The 14,605-nt window shown below is 57.8% G+C and overlaps 1 protein-coding gene across 2 annotated transcripts; it reads right to left on the bottom strand.

Moving 5' to 3' along the window:
- Positions 1 to 419: 419 nt before the first annotated feature.
- Positions 420 to 13,852, bottom strand: TMEM130 (transmembrane protein 130). 2 transcript variants are annotated; one of them, XM_016155227.2, is made up of 8 exons: positions 13,725 to 13,852; positions 8,379 to 8,684; positions 6,980 to 7,136; positions 5,419 to 5,588; positions 4,917 to 5,001; positions 4,332 to 4,534; positions 2,202 to 2,314; positions 420 to 1,770 (listed from the first exon to the last, which is right to left on the bottom strand). In XM_016155227.2, exons 1-8 carry the CDS (start codon positions 13,807 to 13,809, stop codon positions 1,618 to 1,620), a joined length of 1,272 nt encoding a protein of 423 aa, XP_016010713.2. In that variant the 5' UTR covers positions 13,810 to 13,852; the 3' UTR covers positions 420 to 1,617. The 2 variants fall into 2 exon arrangements, with proteins under 2 accessions (XP_016010713.2, XP_016010711.2); XM_016155225.2 differs by having other exon boundaries at positions 420 to 1,806.
- Between the last annotated feature and the right edge of the window lie 753 nt (positions 13,853 to 14,605).

Raw genomic sequence — 14,605 nt, forward strand, 5'->3', positions numbered from 1 at the left:
GCTGGGGGAGCACAGGTGGCCAACCCCCTCCGCAGGCGCTGATTCGGAGCTGGGGCGCGGCCCAAGGATCTGCATTTTCAGTAAGTGCCCAGGTACAGCCAACATCCCGCTCTGATCTAGGGTGGGCCCAGTGTCAGACTTGGCTGCACGCTGGTCACCCAGGGGCACTCAGACCCTACTCCAAGAGACCTCGTCAGAGTGTGATCAGTCTGGGATGCAGCCCCAGCAGCGGCCTAGGAACCACCGGTGCAAAGCACTGGCCAAGGCCAGCGGCCCCAGACGGCAGCTCCGGCCCGTCCACGAGGCCAGAGAGCACATCAGGGATGTCCTGCCATGGCCGAGAACCCCTCAAATGTCCAAGAACCCCTCAAATGCCCGTGCATAGAAAAAGAAAGAGCCTCGAGGCGCCTGGCGCAGGCTTGGCTACACTCAGGGCACGCAAGCTTTATTCAGCAGCAATGGCGGCTTCATGAGAATGGGATGCACAGCACAGGGAAGGCCGTTTACTGCACAAGGTCTGGGCGCGACCGATGACAGCAGCAGAGCTCCGCCCCTCAGCCCTGCTCCCCACCAAACAGGCTGGGCAGCTCCCGGCACCCCTGCGCGGGCAGACGGGGCTTTGTGGTGGTCCCCTCTGCACCCACCACTGGCCCTCTCCACCTGCTCCGCCTGCCCCGCCTGCCCCAGCCTCTGGGCTGGCAGGGAGAGGAGTGTGGGCTTGGTTCCCCGCCCTGCCTCTTCCTTCTCAAGGCCCCCCTGGGAGCAGCTGGCCGCACAAGGACACCCTCCCCTCGCCCCCCGGGGAGGCCGTGTCCCCACTGGCTCGACTCCTCTTCTGCTTCAAGGGCTTTTTCCTCAGTGGTCTCAGGAAAAAGTATCATTTATAAAGCACTTTGCACGCACCCAGCCCCCAGGAAACGGGCAGGGAACGGGATGTCCTTAGAATGGGACCCGGCAGCCACAGCGGCGGCATGCAAAGGGAGGGGCCAGGCCCGGGAGCTATTGGGGCCAAGTGCAGAAGGTCCGATTTCACCTTAGTTCTAATTCGGGGTCCGTCCCAGCAACCTACTGAACTGATACAGAGGAAATCACCTGAGACGTGCGTGACCTGTGTGCGATGCGTGTGTGGCCTGTGCGTGATGTGTGTGTGCACGTACACACCTGTCTCCATGCACGGCCTTTCGTCACATAGCCTTAACTGTCGGTGACCGTCCTCCTAGCTCTCTGACCTGGGCGGGGCAGCCTGGGGAGGAAAGCTCGGCTCCCGGATGGGCAGCAGACACCCCGAATGTGGGAGGACTGCGCCAGGGGCGGCCTGGCACACCCGTCCAGAGGAGGGACCTCGTCCAGTGCCGGGTCCCGCCTGGGGCCCCTTCACAGGCGAGGGGTGGGGCGGGGCTCACCGGGAGGCGTGGACAGCAGCGGCTGGACTCTACAGAGGGACGGCTGGCTAAGGGGCGTGACCGAGGCGGCTGGGAGCAGCAGCCAGACTGTACAGATGGATGGCTGGCCAGGACGGATGGCCCTGACTCGTGAACACCCCCTGCTGGGCGGCGGGCGCCACCTTGCCCAAAACGTTGAGTCGGCAGACAGTTAAAGCCGGGCCGGGCGCGCCGTTCACACCGTGTACGTTTTGGCGGACTTGTAGAAAGGGGGCAGCAGCCCGTGGCTCCCGCGGACGACCTCCAGGTACTCAGAGGGCGTCTCCAGAAAGAAGGGCCGGCAGCACGTCTGACAGCAGCACTTGACCCCGGTGGGCGGCTCCAGGTTCTTGTCGGACATGGGAGAAAAGTCAAAATCAGCCACCTACGGTGAACAAAACCCCCAGGGGTCAATCCCGGCGCTGGGAGCCCCTTCCGGTGGCCACACGGGCCCAGCGGCCGGCGGCGCCACGCGGCCCTCCACTGTGCCCTCGGCTTTCCGGCTCTCGGGGGCTCCCTGTTTTAGTTGCCTTCCCCCTTACCAGCTCACGGGCACGGCTACCACCAAGGGGTGAGCACGGGAGGCAGGCTGGACGGGAAGAAGCCAACTCCTGGTCCGTGGATGCCTCTTAGGCACGTTTGCCCCAGCCCTGGGGCCTCGCGCCGCTGCCCAAACCCCTCCCAGGCCCTCCATCCTGGCCCCCTTGCCCTCCCACAGACCCTCTGCGTCCTCATCCTCTCCGGGCCCAGCGGTCCAGGCCCCGCCCCCCGAGCACCCACCTCCACCATGTCCTTCTGGTGAGTGGCATGCCTCAGGGTGAGGTACATGATCAACGCCAGCACCATGGTGATGAGCGTGGCACACGGGAAAGCAAACACGGCCGGCTGCATGCCTAGGAGCGAGAGAGGGCGAGGTCACGGGCCGGGGTAGAGGGTGCTGAACGCCAGCGCTCAGGCCGCAGGGGGCGGAGAACAGTGAGCGCCCGCGTGAGCCTGTTCCGTCTGTGCGCGCGCCCCAGCTCGGCAGCCCCCCGAGGGCCAGCCGGGACTTCACAGAAACCCGGCTGGTGCACGCAGGCGCTTCAAAACATGCCCACGAGCACCGACGGCGACTCTCGAGAGGTGCAGCTCGCTCCTAGTGAGCAGCACATGCCACGGGCGACCGCGAAGGACTTCCAAGGGCGCCGCGGCTTCCGCCTCGCTCTCCCGTGGGGCACCTGCGCCAGGGATGGGAAGCCACGCAGAGAAGACACGCGAGCAGCCCCGTGGCCTCCGCCAAAGCCCTTCACCGTCTGGCAGTTCGAGGGCCACACACTGATCCCGTCCTCAGGACGCCACGTGGCAGGGCAGGAAGGGCCCAGGGTCTGGAGTCAGGCGGTCCTGGGTTCGAATCCTGACTCCGACCAGGCTGCCTAAGGCTAGTGCTGACCCACGAGGCTGCCGTGGGGATGCGGCGAGGGGAGGTATGAATGCCAGGTGCGCGGCAGGTGAGCGGCGAGGGTGAGTCCCCCTCCGCCTCCCGCTACGTTCCCTGCACACGGGCTCCACCAAATGCCATGAGGACCTGTGTCCCAAGAAGAGGTGGCATTGATTACCCGGAGCGCCTTCTTGTCCACAGAATTCAAGGGGATCACAGGCACTTAGTGCCCGGGAGGTGCTGGGGGAGGCAGGGGCCAAGCCTTCCCCCTCCCCGAGAGCACCCACAGTTCAGTCTGCCGGGCCAAGGTCGGCCAGGGCCCGGAGTGGAATGCGACGTCTGCACAACTGTTTAGAGGGACTAAGGAGACTGGAAGGGACAGTGACAGCATCTGGTGCACTTACAGGGCCAACCCTGGGGACAAGAGCCGCCGGGAGAGTTTCTCCTTTTGTACGATTCAGGTGGGACCTGGCTGGGCACCTGTCCCTTAGGGGTCTGGGATCCATCTTTCTCTACATAAGGAAGTACTTTTCCGGGGTCACAGAAGAGTCCCCCTGGAAGTGAAGGATAGAACCCGATGCCATCATCGGCTTGTGCCGTGACCGTAAGCCAGGCTGGGCCTGACCATGGCTGGAGGGTATCCCAGAGGGGCAAGGCCGGGCGTCCTTCTGAAGGACGGAGACTGTGCTGCACACTGAGCAGCTCGCGCTCTCCCTGGGGGTCCGGCCGTCACCGTGGGGGACGCTAGTTTTGGTGGTGGTGACAGCGCGGTGTTGGAGACCAGATGCTGGGGGGGCAGCGGGGGTAGTGGGGGTGGGGGAGGGTGCATCGCAATCGTGGGGCCGGTTCCGTGAGGGAGCGTTCGTTTCGTGTTGGAGACGCATGTGACATTGTCAGTGATGTGGGAGGGACATTGACAGAGATGGCGGTGGCCCTGAGAGGGCTGGCAGTGGGGTGACACTGGGGCGGCTCAGCCGTGAGGGCTTTGGTCCGGCCGGCTGGCGCGGGGGCTGGCGGGAGGGGCGTGGGGCCGGTGGGAGGGGCGTGGCGGGAGGGGTGGGGCCGGTGGGAGGGGCGTGGCGGGAGGGGTGGGGCCGGTGGGAGGGTCGTGGCGGGATGGCCTGGGTGCTGGCCGGAGGGGTGTTCACCGCAGGGCCGACGGGAAGGGCGCAGCGGCGACGGGGCCGTCTGCTGGCTCTGGACGGTGGTACGTGTGGTGCCGGCCGCGCTGGCCGGTGGCGTTTCCAGCAGTGCTGGCGTCGAGGGTGTGTTGGCAGGACGAGTGGGGCCAGGGCTGGTTGTCGAGGCGGAGGCACCAGTGGGATCTGGGGGCGGGAGGCTGTGAGTGGTTAGTCGATGGTGTCGCTTGGGGCCAGTAGGGTTGTAGATGGTGCTGGTGCTGGAGGGGCGGCTGGTGACGGCCTCGGCGGCGTTGGCGGCAGAGGGGACTGCCGCCCGCGTGACTCTGCAGCAGAAGGGCAGGTGACACTTACTGGAGGGCCACACCTGGATCCTGTGGTACTGATGCGTTTTGCTGATGACGTTCTGGGCCCGGATGCTGAAGCAGTAGTCCCCGGGTTCTCTGAAGACGTAGGTCAGGTTGTAAGCCGTGCCGGCCACGGACACGGGGTGGCACTCCCCTTCCTCCAGCGGGAGGCATTCGTGCTTGAGACGCCAGCACAGGGTCAGAGGAGGGCTGTGGGGAGACGGCAGGGCACAGAGTGTGAACGCAGGACAAGTCTGGGAGGGCCAGGTGGCCGTGAGCTTCAGCGTCCCTTCCGGGACAGCACTCCTGGCCTCTGCCTCACACCTTCCGGACCAGAGAACAGAATGGTGCCTAAGAGACGGCCTGGGATCCCGACGGGACGCCCGGCCAATGGAACCAACGGGGACGCCCGTGGCGTGCTGCGCGGGCTTTCTGGGGGACGTGGCGCTGGAGCGGGATCTGAAAGGACGAGGCGGCTTTCCACCGGCGTGGAGGGAACGGGAGCCTGTGGCGTTGTCCGCCCGCCGACTCAGAAGCTGGAGGACGCAGGTCCCTCTGCCGAACGCAGAACGAGAATTCCCATTTCACTCACCTCCCCAGGAAGTTCAAGGTCACTGTCATCTTCTGGAAGTTCTGAAGTTGGGTGGGTCCCGAGACCTGGATGCCTCGAAGGGTTTCTGAAAGGCAGAGAGGACCCTGTAACCTGGCGACTGAAGACAAGTGACCACCACCCTGTCCTCCCCAGCCCTCCCCCAAGGGCAGCTGCGAGTCGGTCCAGGGCATGCCTGGCCCCTGCCTTCCTGTCCGCAGCAGGCGCCAGAGCCCGAGTGGCTCGGAGTCCCCCAGTCCCCTACCATCCGTGCCGCGTGCGCGAAGGGCCACCCCATTAGTATCACCATAGCACAACCAAGAACTCGGCTGCGGTGCCTCAGTGGCCCCTCACCAAAGCCAGGGAGAGACGGGGTTCTGGGTCCCATCCCCGTGCAGGACCCTGGGGCACAGCCCCCTGTGCTTTGTGCCCCCGACCAGAAGCCAACATGACGGGGGGAATAAAAAGCACTCCACCTGCGCCAGCCCTGCCCCCCGACACCCACCCTGTAACTTCAGCGAGGTGGAAAAGTCGCCCGTCTTCTGCGCGACACCCTTCCCAGCAGCACCCAGCGTCGCCTGCTCCCATTCGGCCACCACTCTGAGCTTCACGGTGGCGGCTCCAATGATCGAATAGTTGTAATACACCACAGAGTCTTCCGTGATCATCTGGGTGCTGTAAGGGGACAGGGAGGGGACAGGGGACTCACGTGGCTTTTCCGAGTCGGGGTGGGGGGGGCTGTATGGCAACTCGCTCGGCCACCAACACCTCATGAGCAAACCCGTCGTCACAGCGGCAGCGCCCAGAGCACGCCGGGGCTTGAGGTGGGCCGTGCTTGGGAAGAGGGGATGCTGGTCGTTTTCGTGTATGTAAGTTACAGGTGGGAGAACTCCCAGCAACAGGTACCCATCACCTACCAGGAAGGTAGGAATCTGGGAGAGGCCGTATGTTAGAGACAGGCAGAGTCTGGGGAGGGGAGGGGCACTAAGTTTGGAGTTAAGACGCATCTGGCTTTTCTCTCGGCTCCAGATTCCTATCTAGATAACGCTAAGCCTTATTTTCTCATCTGTAAACCAGAGAGGATCATAACCCACCCCCACCCTGTCACGAATTACGATACAATGTATAAGATGTGTAACATCATGCTTTTCCCCTTCATTTACCTGAATCACTTTTTTAAGAGTCTAATAATAAAGAAAATCTTTATGTTGATTTGTGAATGCTTTTTATATATGAAGTTTACCAAACCTTTATGTATTACATATCTCCCAAATATTTTTCCCTCTTTAACCTTTGTCTTCGGTTTGACTTACTTCTTTCACACTCGAATTATAAATCTGGTGATGCCCAATCTAACAATTTTTCCTTTACAGTTTCCTCCTCTGTTTTTCTTCTTAGAAATGCCTTCCCCACTGCTAACTTATCCAATGGCATAATCACCTACATTTTGGCCTAGTCCTGGTTCATTATGTTTAATTTTTAAAATCTATCTGGAGTTGCTTTTGTTTGGGATCAAATTGTTTTTCTCCCAAAGAGTTAGCCTACTGCCCTTGCACCATTTATTAATTTACCTATATTCACTGGCTAGAAGTACCACTCTATAATTTATTAAATGAGTATATAAACTTAGGCTGTTTCTGCCTCTTCTATTCTGTTCCATTGAGCTGCCTTGCGCTGCTGCAAATTATCTGTAGACTTAAAAAAAATACATTTATGTCTGCATTTCCAGTTCCTCTCCCTATCCCCATTCATCATCATTCTGCTTTTCTGATCTTTGTGCCCCTTCTGACAACACTGAGAAATTTTCTCTTCGTTTTTTTTTTTAAGTCTTTTCAAGTTTCTAGTACAATCTGTGGTTTCATCAGGCACCTCGAAGGCAGGTCCCGTGACTGGCTCGCCACCTCGTTGCCATACACCCCGAGTTTGGCACAGGGCAGGTGCTCCGGGCATGTCGAGACTGTGAGCAGGCGAAGGTGGGGGAGTATGAAGCACCCTGCGTGGGACAACGGGGCCACTGCCGAGGGCCAAGGCATTGGGGGCATCGAGGGGAGTGAGTAAGGACGTACCCATCTCCGAAGTCCCAGCTGTAGAGAAAGGAGGCCGTCTTGAAGAAGTTGCTCGGGTCATGGAGGATGAAGGAGATTTTAAGGGCTGTCTTGGCGAGATAGTTGGGCCAGGGCAGGGACGTGTTCTGCATGATAACAATGTTCCCCGTGAGGGACTCTGGGAGAGAGAGACCAAGGGAAGGTGAGTCCACTGAGGTGGCTGGAGGGCGGAGCCAGCGGGCAGAGCGGCCTCTTCCCCACCCTGACATTCTGGCTGTCACAGCTAGGTCGTGGCAAGGGGGGACCCTGCAGGTGACTGCATCCGGAGGCGCATGCCCTCCGAGTCATCGCCCTGCTGTGTAGGCACTGTCGAAGACTCAAGGCAGGTGTGACATGCACAGCTTCACTCGGCATCCCTTTGACCAGGACCCGAAACTTTCTAGCACCAAAGATGTCCAGGACCAGAAGGAAAGGCGCAGGCTTTGGAAGAAAATTTGGAGAAATATTTCAAAGTATTTGGATGAGCCTACACAAATTAGTAGTTCTATCGATCACATCTCCACACCTAACGTGCCGAGCTGGGTGAAGACCTTCATTCTGCGGCCATTTCTCTAAAAAATATTTAAGAGCTGATTTTTCTCACTGTAAAAGCAGGGAGTAAGGCGTGCTCGATAAAGCTTATCTGGAAAATGCCGAAAAGTAGATTGAAAAGAAAGGAAACAGCCTATCGCTCAAATACAACCACCGCTGACATTTTGAAGAATGTCAATGTACATGGTGCACTAAACACAGCTGATCAAATTGGTTATAGAATTTTGTGTTTTGCTTTCTAAAATTTTACAAACGCACGTGTTCCCCCGGGACATTACAAACTCTTTGTAAAGGTCATTATTACTCATTGTACGAGTTCTATCGATATACTTATCTTCTCCCCTTACGGTTGCATAGTTAGCTTGTTTATATTTTCTATTATAAACACTGCGGTGAGATCCTTTGTGCATAAAGCATTACCCAAGTGGAGGTGTATTTCCCGAAGATAAACTCTTTAAGAGACTGGGAACTCCAAGAAAGCAGGGACTTCTTGGAAGGAGGGAAGTTGGGGGAGAGAGAGAATGAGAATGAATGGGCCAAAGAGTAAAATAATTTATAACCACTGATACATATAGATCAGCTGCTCTCCCAGGGGTTGTATTAATTTATACCCCCGTAGCAATATGTACTTAAGTGTCCATTTAAGCACAACACTGCCAGCAACAGGTATTACCATTTTCTGACATTTTCTGATCCTCCGTTAACTCCACCGCCAACAAAGAAGGAACCATGGGTCTAATTTGCATTTCTGTGATTCCTAGCCAGGCCGGCTGTTTCTTCTCTGCACCAAGAGTCTGGAGGCAAATTAGCAAACAAGGAAGGTCCTCACCTGTGATGGAGAGGACGAGGAGGCTCCTTGCCACCGGCTGGCACATCCAGCAGTTGGCGGCGGTGACCCAGACGGAGACAGGGAAGTCCCCGGGCGCGTTCCCCACCGCACGGATGGTGGAGCTGAAGGCCTCGTCGCTCTTTCCCGTGAGCAGCAGTGGGGTGTGGAGCCAGTGGAAGCGGTAGGAGTGGAAGCTGGTGGGCAGGACCAGGCTGCCATTGTCACTGGCCACCAGGCTAGCCGTGATGCTTGCCTCGACGCCCGTGATGGCGGGGCTGTCAGCGGCGAGGTGGAGCTCGTACAGGCCTAGGAGCCCAGAAACAAACGCTGCATTTCAGGAGGGGACGTGGCACCCTCTGGGCTAGCTTCTGTTATTCTCCTTTACAGGTGGAGAAACTAGCCCAGGCAGCTCAAGTGACTTGTCCAATACAGTGTGTTTTCTTGCCAAACTGGATTTAATTCAAGAGCGATTGACACCAATTTATACAATGTTCTTTCCATGTCCCCGGGTCATGTTACAGAAGATATGTGTAGCATGGGCCCAACCTGACTTACATCTTAGCTATGAAAATGACTGCTCACACATATCACGGGGACTTGAAGGCAGCTGCTGCTAAGAAATGCCTGCCATCGCTCACTCTTTGGACTAGTTCAAACATCAAGCAAAATTCCAATCGGTAACACAAAGCCGAGCCTGTTAGAGGCCCACCGCCTCGATAGTGGAAGAACCAGCCGTGGGAGGGAGAGCCAAGCCAAGCCAAGCCCCCTTGCCTCTTGATCTGAATTTCTAAATCTGTAAAGTGAGAAGTTCTAGATCCACAATGTCCAATACAGTGGCCACTAGCCACCCGCGGCTAATTAAGTCTCGAGTAAAAGCAAGCGAAACTGAAAACCCACTTTCCTCAGCCACACTAGCCACATTTCAAGGGCTCAGTGGTCACATGTGGGCACCATTTTGGACGCTGTGGATTTTGAGTATCTTCACTGTCACAGAAAGTTCCACTGGGCCTCACTGCTCTAAGTGACTTCGGGATTCCTGCCAGGGACTGCTGTAACTTCTGTGATTCCAGTTGGGTCGACTCCTTGGGGAACTTGAACTACTGGGGACACATCTCTTACAGGGAACCCCGGAATTAGTCTTGCAGGTTGCTACCAGAGAAGAGACTTCAGCATATGGGGCAGAGGCCAGGCTAGAGGTCTTTTAAATGACACTCCCTTCCCGCCCCCTCCCGACCACACCCAGGGGATGATTAATCGTAACCTGAAAACAAAGAAAAGTAGAAATATTAAAACATTTTACTAAAAAGTAAAATAATAAGTAACAACTATTGTTACCATATTTGTACATTCCCTACTATTTTTTAAAGTCATGCCCTTACTCTGAGATTATATATTCTATTGGTTTTTTTTTTTTCCCAATTCTGTATCATAGGTATTTTTCTAAGTTATTAATTCTTCAACTGCTTTAGAAGGCCACATGATGTTTTACCATACAAACAAGGTAAGATTCTAAAACTAAGGCTTGCTTTCACCATACAAGTGATCCATGTACATAAGAACATTGAAAATGTCCTATATCCTGCCTCCCAAAGACCACGCTGAGGCCACGTGGCTGTCCTCATGTCTCTTTTTCATGCATAAAACAATACTGAATTGCTTTACTTGTTTTATTTCCACTTGATAATACATCCAAAACATGTCCGTCCGTGGTTGGACTGATATGAATTTCAGCATTCGCCTGCTAATCCGGCTAGCTAACCCCATCTAGCAACGTGAGCCGTAACTCTTTTCCTGTCGTTTGTGGTTTTCCTCTGCAGGTGAGATTTCCGAAGGGCCAGCGTTTGTTCTGGGTAGACGTTGGTTCTGGGTAGAGAAGTTGAGTCAGAAGGAAGGAGGGAGAGGCTGCCAGCCCTAAGCCAACTCACTCCCATTCACCTTCAAGCGCCTTCTAAACGCTGATGGACCCCAGCGACGCAGACCTACTTTCTGGGCTCCAGACCTGTGCCGAGTAATAAATACAAGGGCCACTGACCACGTGTAATTAAGTTTAAGTCTGTCAAAATTAGTCAAATTTAATGAATACTAAAAATTCAGCTCCTCGGTTGCGCTAGCCACATTTCCAGGGCTCGATAGCCATAGGTAGTTTGGTGGCTACTCTGCTAGATGGCAGAGCTCTAGAACATCCCCTTCATCACCCCAAGTCCCGCTGGATGGCACCGCTCTAGACCCTCTGGATCTCTCTCCTCCAGGGACCGACCGTTGCCTTCACCCAGCACCTGTGTTGGGGTTAGAGGATCTGGCTGTCCCAGGAATCGACCCCCAGACCGCTGCCACCCTAACTGCTCCTTGGGCACCCTCCCCTCCTCTTCATCACGTAGTCAACGTTGCTCAGGGCCATGCCACATCCTGTCCCTGCCCTTTGGCCTCTAGTCCTGCCCTGCACTCAGCCACCCCCAACAATGGGCTTCCAGCACGGGTAATCTGATCACGGGCCACTCTCAGGGTGAAACCCAGATGCACGTGTCGGTGCACCCATACTGTAGCCGGCCACTTTACCTCTTCAGTTCCCCCCATGCTGTCCCCGTTGCCCTCCTCCATCTATCTTTCCATAGACATCACCTCTTCCAGGAAGCCTTCCCTGAATGCCTCACCTCCTTGGTGCTCACCTAACAGCCTGAGCACACGGCTGTCACAACTCCATGTTCAGATGATAGTTTCACTGTCCCCACTGCACTGCAAGCTTGTTGGGGGCTATAGTCACCTCCATCTCCCCTGTGCCTAGCAGAGTGCTTGGAACATAGTGAGTGTCCAACATTGCCTCTGAGTGGCCCCTGGAGAGAAGGGTGTGGCAGAGGCACCCGCCCCCCTGGCAATCCCCCAGGAGACTGTTCACCTCGGGGATATGGGCTGAACCCTGTCCTCGGGCCCCACCCCCACAGGGGCTGGGGGAACCCAGAAGCACAGGTCATGCCTCATGAGACCTGCTGGACTTGGCCACCGAGCGGTGAGTGTCCTCTACTTGGCCACACAGCCGATGGCAACGCTGCCTGCCCTCACTGCTCCAGCCTTTCCCCTCGCCCGTGTCCCAAAGAGAGAACTCCAGATGCTGTGGCAGAAGCTTCCCCAAGAGGAAGGTGCGTATTTTCCATTGAGGGACCCAGTCCCCTGATCCCCTGGGACCACGAGCAGATTTGCACCACCCTGACCGAATTCTATTCTATCTCCCTCTGGCCAAGAGACAGCATTTGGCCAGAAAGGTCAGAAAAAGGTGCTTGGATAAGAGGCCATGTCTTCCCTTCTCCCTCTGCTCCTGTTAACCCCGCCCCCGGGCCCCTCTCTCGCCCAAGAATGGGGGCTGATGTGAGGCTGGCAGGTGGCAAGGACATTCGGCTGGCTGCATGCTAATGGCCATCCAGCATCGGCAGCTAGACTGGCGCGTGTCAGCACGACGCAGATCGGTTGCCAGGGGAATGGAATCCGGAGGGCAGCAGGATGGGGGGCGGGGAGGAGCAAAGGGTGGGGGAGGGGCCATGGCTACTGCAGACTGCGCAGATACTGGCGCAGGTCCTGGGAGAACCCCACCTGTCCAGACACAAGAAGCCTCCAAACGCGCTTTTTCTCAAGCTTTCTTTTATCTTTTTAGAGCAGATGTTTCATAGCTTCTGGGTGACACTGGGAAGTGTCTATGTCCTGGCTGAAATGGACCGTGAAGGCTTTGCCACTTGTGGCTGGAGGAACTAAGCCCAGGTCCTGTCTACCCTACCCATCCAGATCCATCTTTCTGAGATTGGGGGCCCAGATGCCACAGCCTTGGAGTATGCAGTAGCCACGGAGGGGCTTCTGGAGTGCCACAGGTGCCGGGAAAGACCGAACGCTGGAAGGGTCACGGAAAAATGCTTCGTGGCCACTGCTGCAAAGCTTGAGCCCTGGGAGCAAAAGCCATGAGCAGGCCCGAGGGCTTCGGCTCACCGCACCCTCGTTTTCCCTGACAACACCGCATGAGGGGCCCTGAATATTCCAGAAAAGGGCTGCATCGGTCTTTCCCCACTGCACTTGTTGACAGCCCCAAACACTTCCCAAGATGCCTCTGAGGTCGGGAGAACACCACCTGGAATTAATTAATGGTCCAGGGCATGGGCTTCCGACTTCAACCCCTGGCGGAGGAAGCCCTCTGCGGGAGGTGACCCAAACCCCAGGAGGGGTGGAAGGGGCGACCCAGCCTTTATTTTTCCCCTTTGGGTTTCCCCCGACCCCATTCCCAGCAATTTGACCATATCCTGGATGCAACAAGGAGGCTGGGGACTACACATGACTTCCAAATAATTAATTCCCCCCTTTTTTTTTTTGGATAATTTAGGCCACATTGGTCATTTTAGATACATGTAACCTAATGGACAAGAGACCCCACTTCCATATGAATTTCTAGGGCAAAGTAAGTGATCCTGACCAAGCACAATTCCCACAAAATTCTCTTATTTCATCCCTGAGATGTAAGTTTTTTTATTTGACCTTCTGGCTTTTATCGCACAAAATTGCCTTCAATCTCTTCCTCTCTCTCCCATTCTTTTAAGGCGGGTAATGGAAACTGTTGGATAATATTTAACACCCCTCCCATGGCTGCCTACGTCCCAACTGTCCCCCAACAACTCTCCAATCTGGGTCCTTTTTTTTTTTTTTGTCACCAAAATAAGGCAGAAAAGTTGGTGGTGGCCTTCTGGCGGTGGGCGGTGGGGAGGGTAGATGCGCGGCGGGGGACTCGGAAGTGGGACCCGAAGGCCCATGTTCGGGGTCCATTTTGGAAATCATTCCCGGAGAGGAAATGGCAGACTGGCCTCCTGGGCTCCAAAACCGCGTCCTTCCCGAAGTCAACACAACGTGGAAAGGCCCTCCAGATACGGCGACATCTCAAGGCAAAAGTGCTGCTCCGCGGGCAACCCGGCTGCGCCTCCTGGGAGGCTGTGGCGCGGGGCCCGACCTCGCACCTTCGCGGTCTCCCCGCATCGTCCTCCCCCACTCCCGGCGGCTGCGAGGTCCCCAAGTATCGGGATGGATGCGCGGGCCACGGCGCGCGGTTCCCAGGGCAGGGCCCATCTGGAGGTGGAAGCGAGGGGCGCGGGGAACCCGAGTGGCGAGGCGACTTCTGGGGAGAGCGGTGAGGGTTGAGAGGAGAGGGTCTTGCGGCGCCCAGCTGGCCGTGTCCCCTGCGCAGGGCGGTGCCGGGGCTCGGGAGAGGAGGGAGCTGCGCGCAGGGCGCACGGGGCCAGCTCCGGAGCCCGGGCTCGCGGCGAGGCCCCGGGCGCGCCACGGCTGGGGGAGGACAGGCGGCCGGCCCGCGCGGCGCCTTACCTGCTGCCACCGCAGCCGGGGCCCAGGGCAGGAGGCAGGCGAGCCAGAGGATGCTGCCGACGCGCGGCCAGAGGGCCGGGGCCATGGCGGCTCCGCGAGCGGCCGGAGCCCGCGAGGATGCGGCTCGAGTCGGCTGCGGCGGCGGCCGGTCCTCGCTCGGGGACGCTGTGCCGCAGCCAGCGGCGCCGACCCCGGCCCACGTCAGCCGCTCGCGCCGCCTCCCTGCGCCCCTCCCGCCTCCGTTCCCGCGCCGCCCCTCCTCCCCGCACGACCCGCCCCTCCTCTCCCCACGACCCTCCCCATCCGCTTCCCGGGGTCCGCTCTGCTCCAGTCCCGCGCCCCTCCCTCCCTTTCCCGCATCCGCGCCTGTCGGCTCTGACTCAGTGTCCTCAGAGGGGCGCGAAGTGGCGCAGAGCCGCAAGAAGGCCCTCTTGGGGCTCTTCTCCAGGTGCCTTCGCCGCTCATGGCGCGCACGGCTTGGAGATGCTCTCATTACTGAAGAAGGGTTGAGCGCCTACTGAGTGCCGGGCGCGGGGCGAGCGGCCTGGAAGCACCTCACATCCCTCCTGAAAAGAGGAGCTTGAGGTCAGGGCCCCTGCGCTGGGGCTGATGTCATGCCTCAGTTTACCCTCTCTGCGCTTGCTGTACAACGGGGTCTGGGCTCATACCTGGAACTGCCATGATGTTGCTGTCACTGACGGCTTTGCGAAGCTCAGAAAACCGCGACGAGGAGTGACCAGGCAGCTTCTAGGACACTCGTTGGCCTAAAGCAGTCATTTCCATCTGCCTCACAGAGCAGAACGCGTCTTCCCTCCGGGCCAGACATGTCTGGCCTTCAAGACTGGATACTGGCAACCTGGCTCTGGTCTCAGCAATGCCCG

The sequence above is a fragment of the Rousettus aegyptiacus genome, unplaced genomic scaffold, assembly GCF_014176215.1.
Source record: "Rousettus aegyptiacus isolate mRouAeg1 unplaced genomic scaffold, mRouAeg1.p scaffold_m13_p_7, whole genome shotgun sequence".
Classification (NCBI taxonomy): domain Eukaryota; kingdom Metazoa; phylum Chordata; class Mammalia; order Chiroptera; family Pteropodidae; genus Rousettus; species Rousettus aegyptiacus.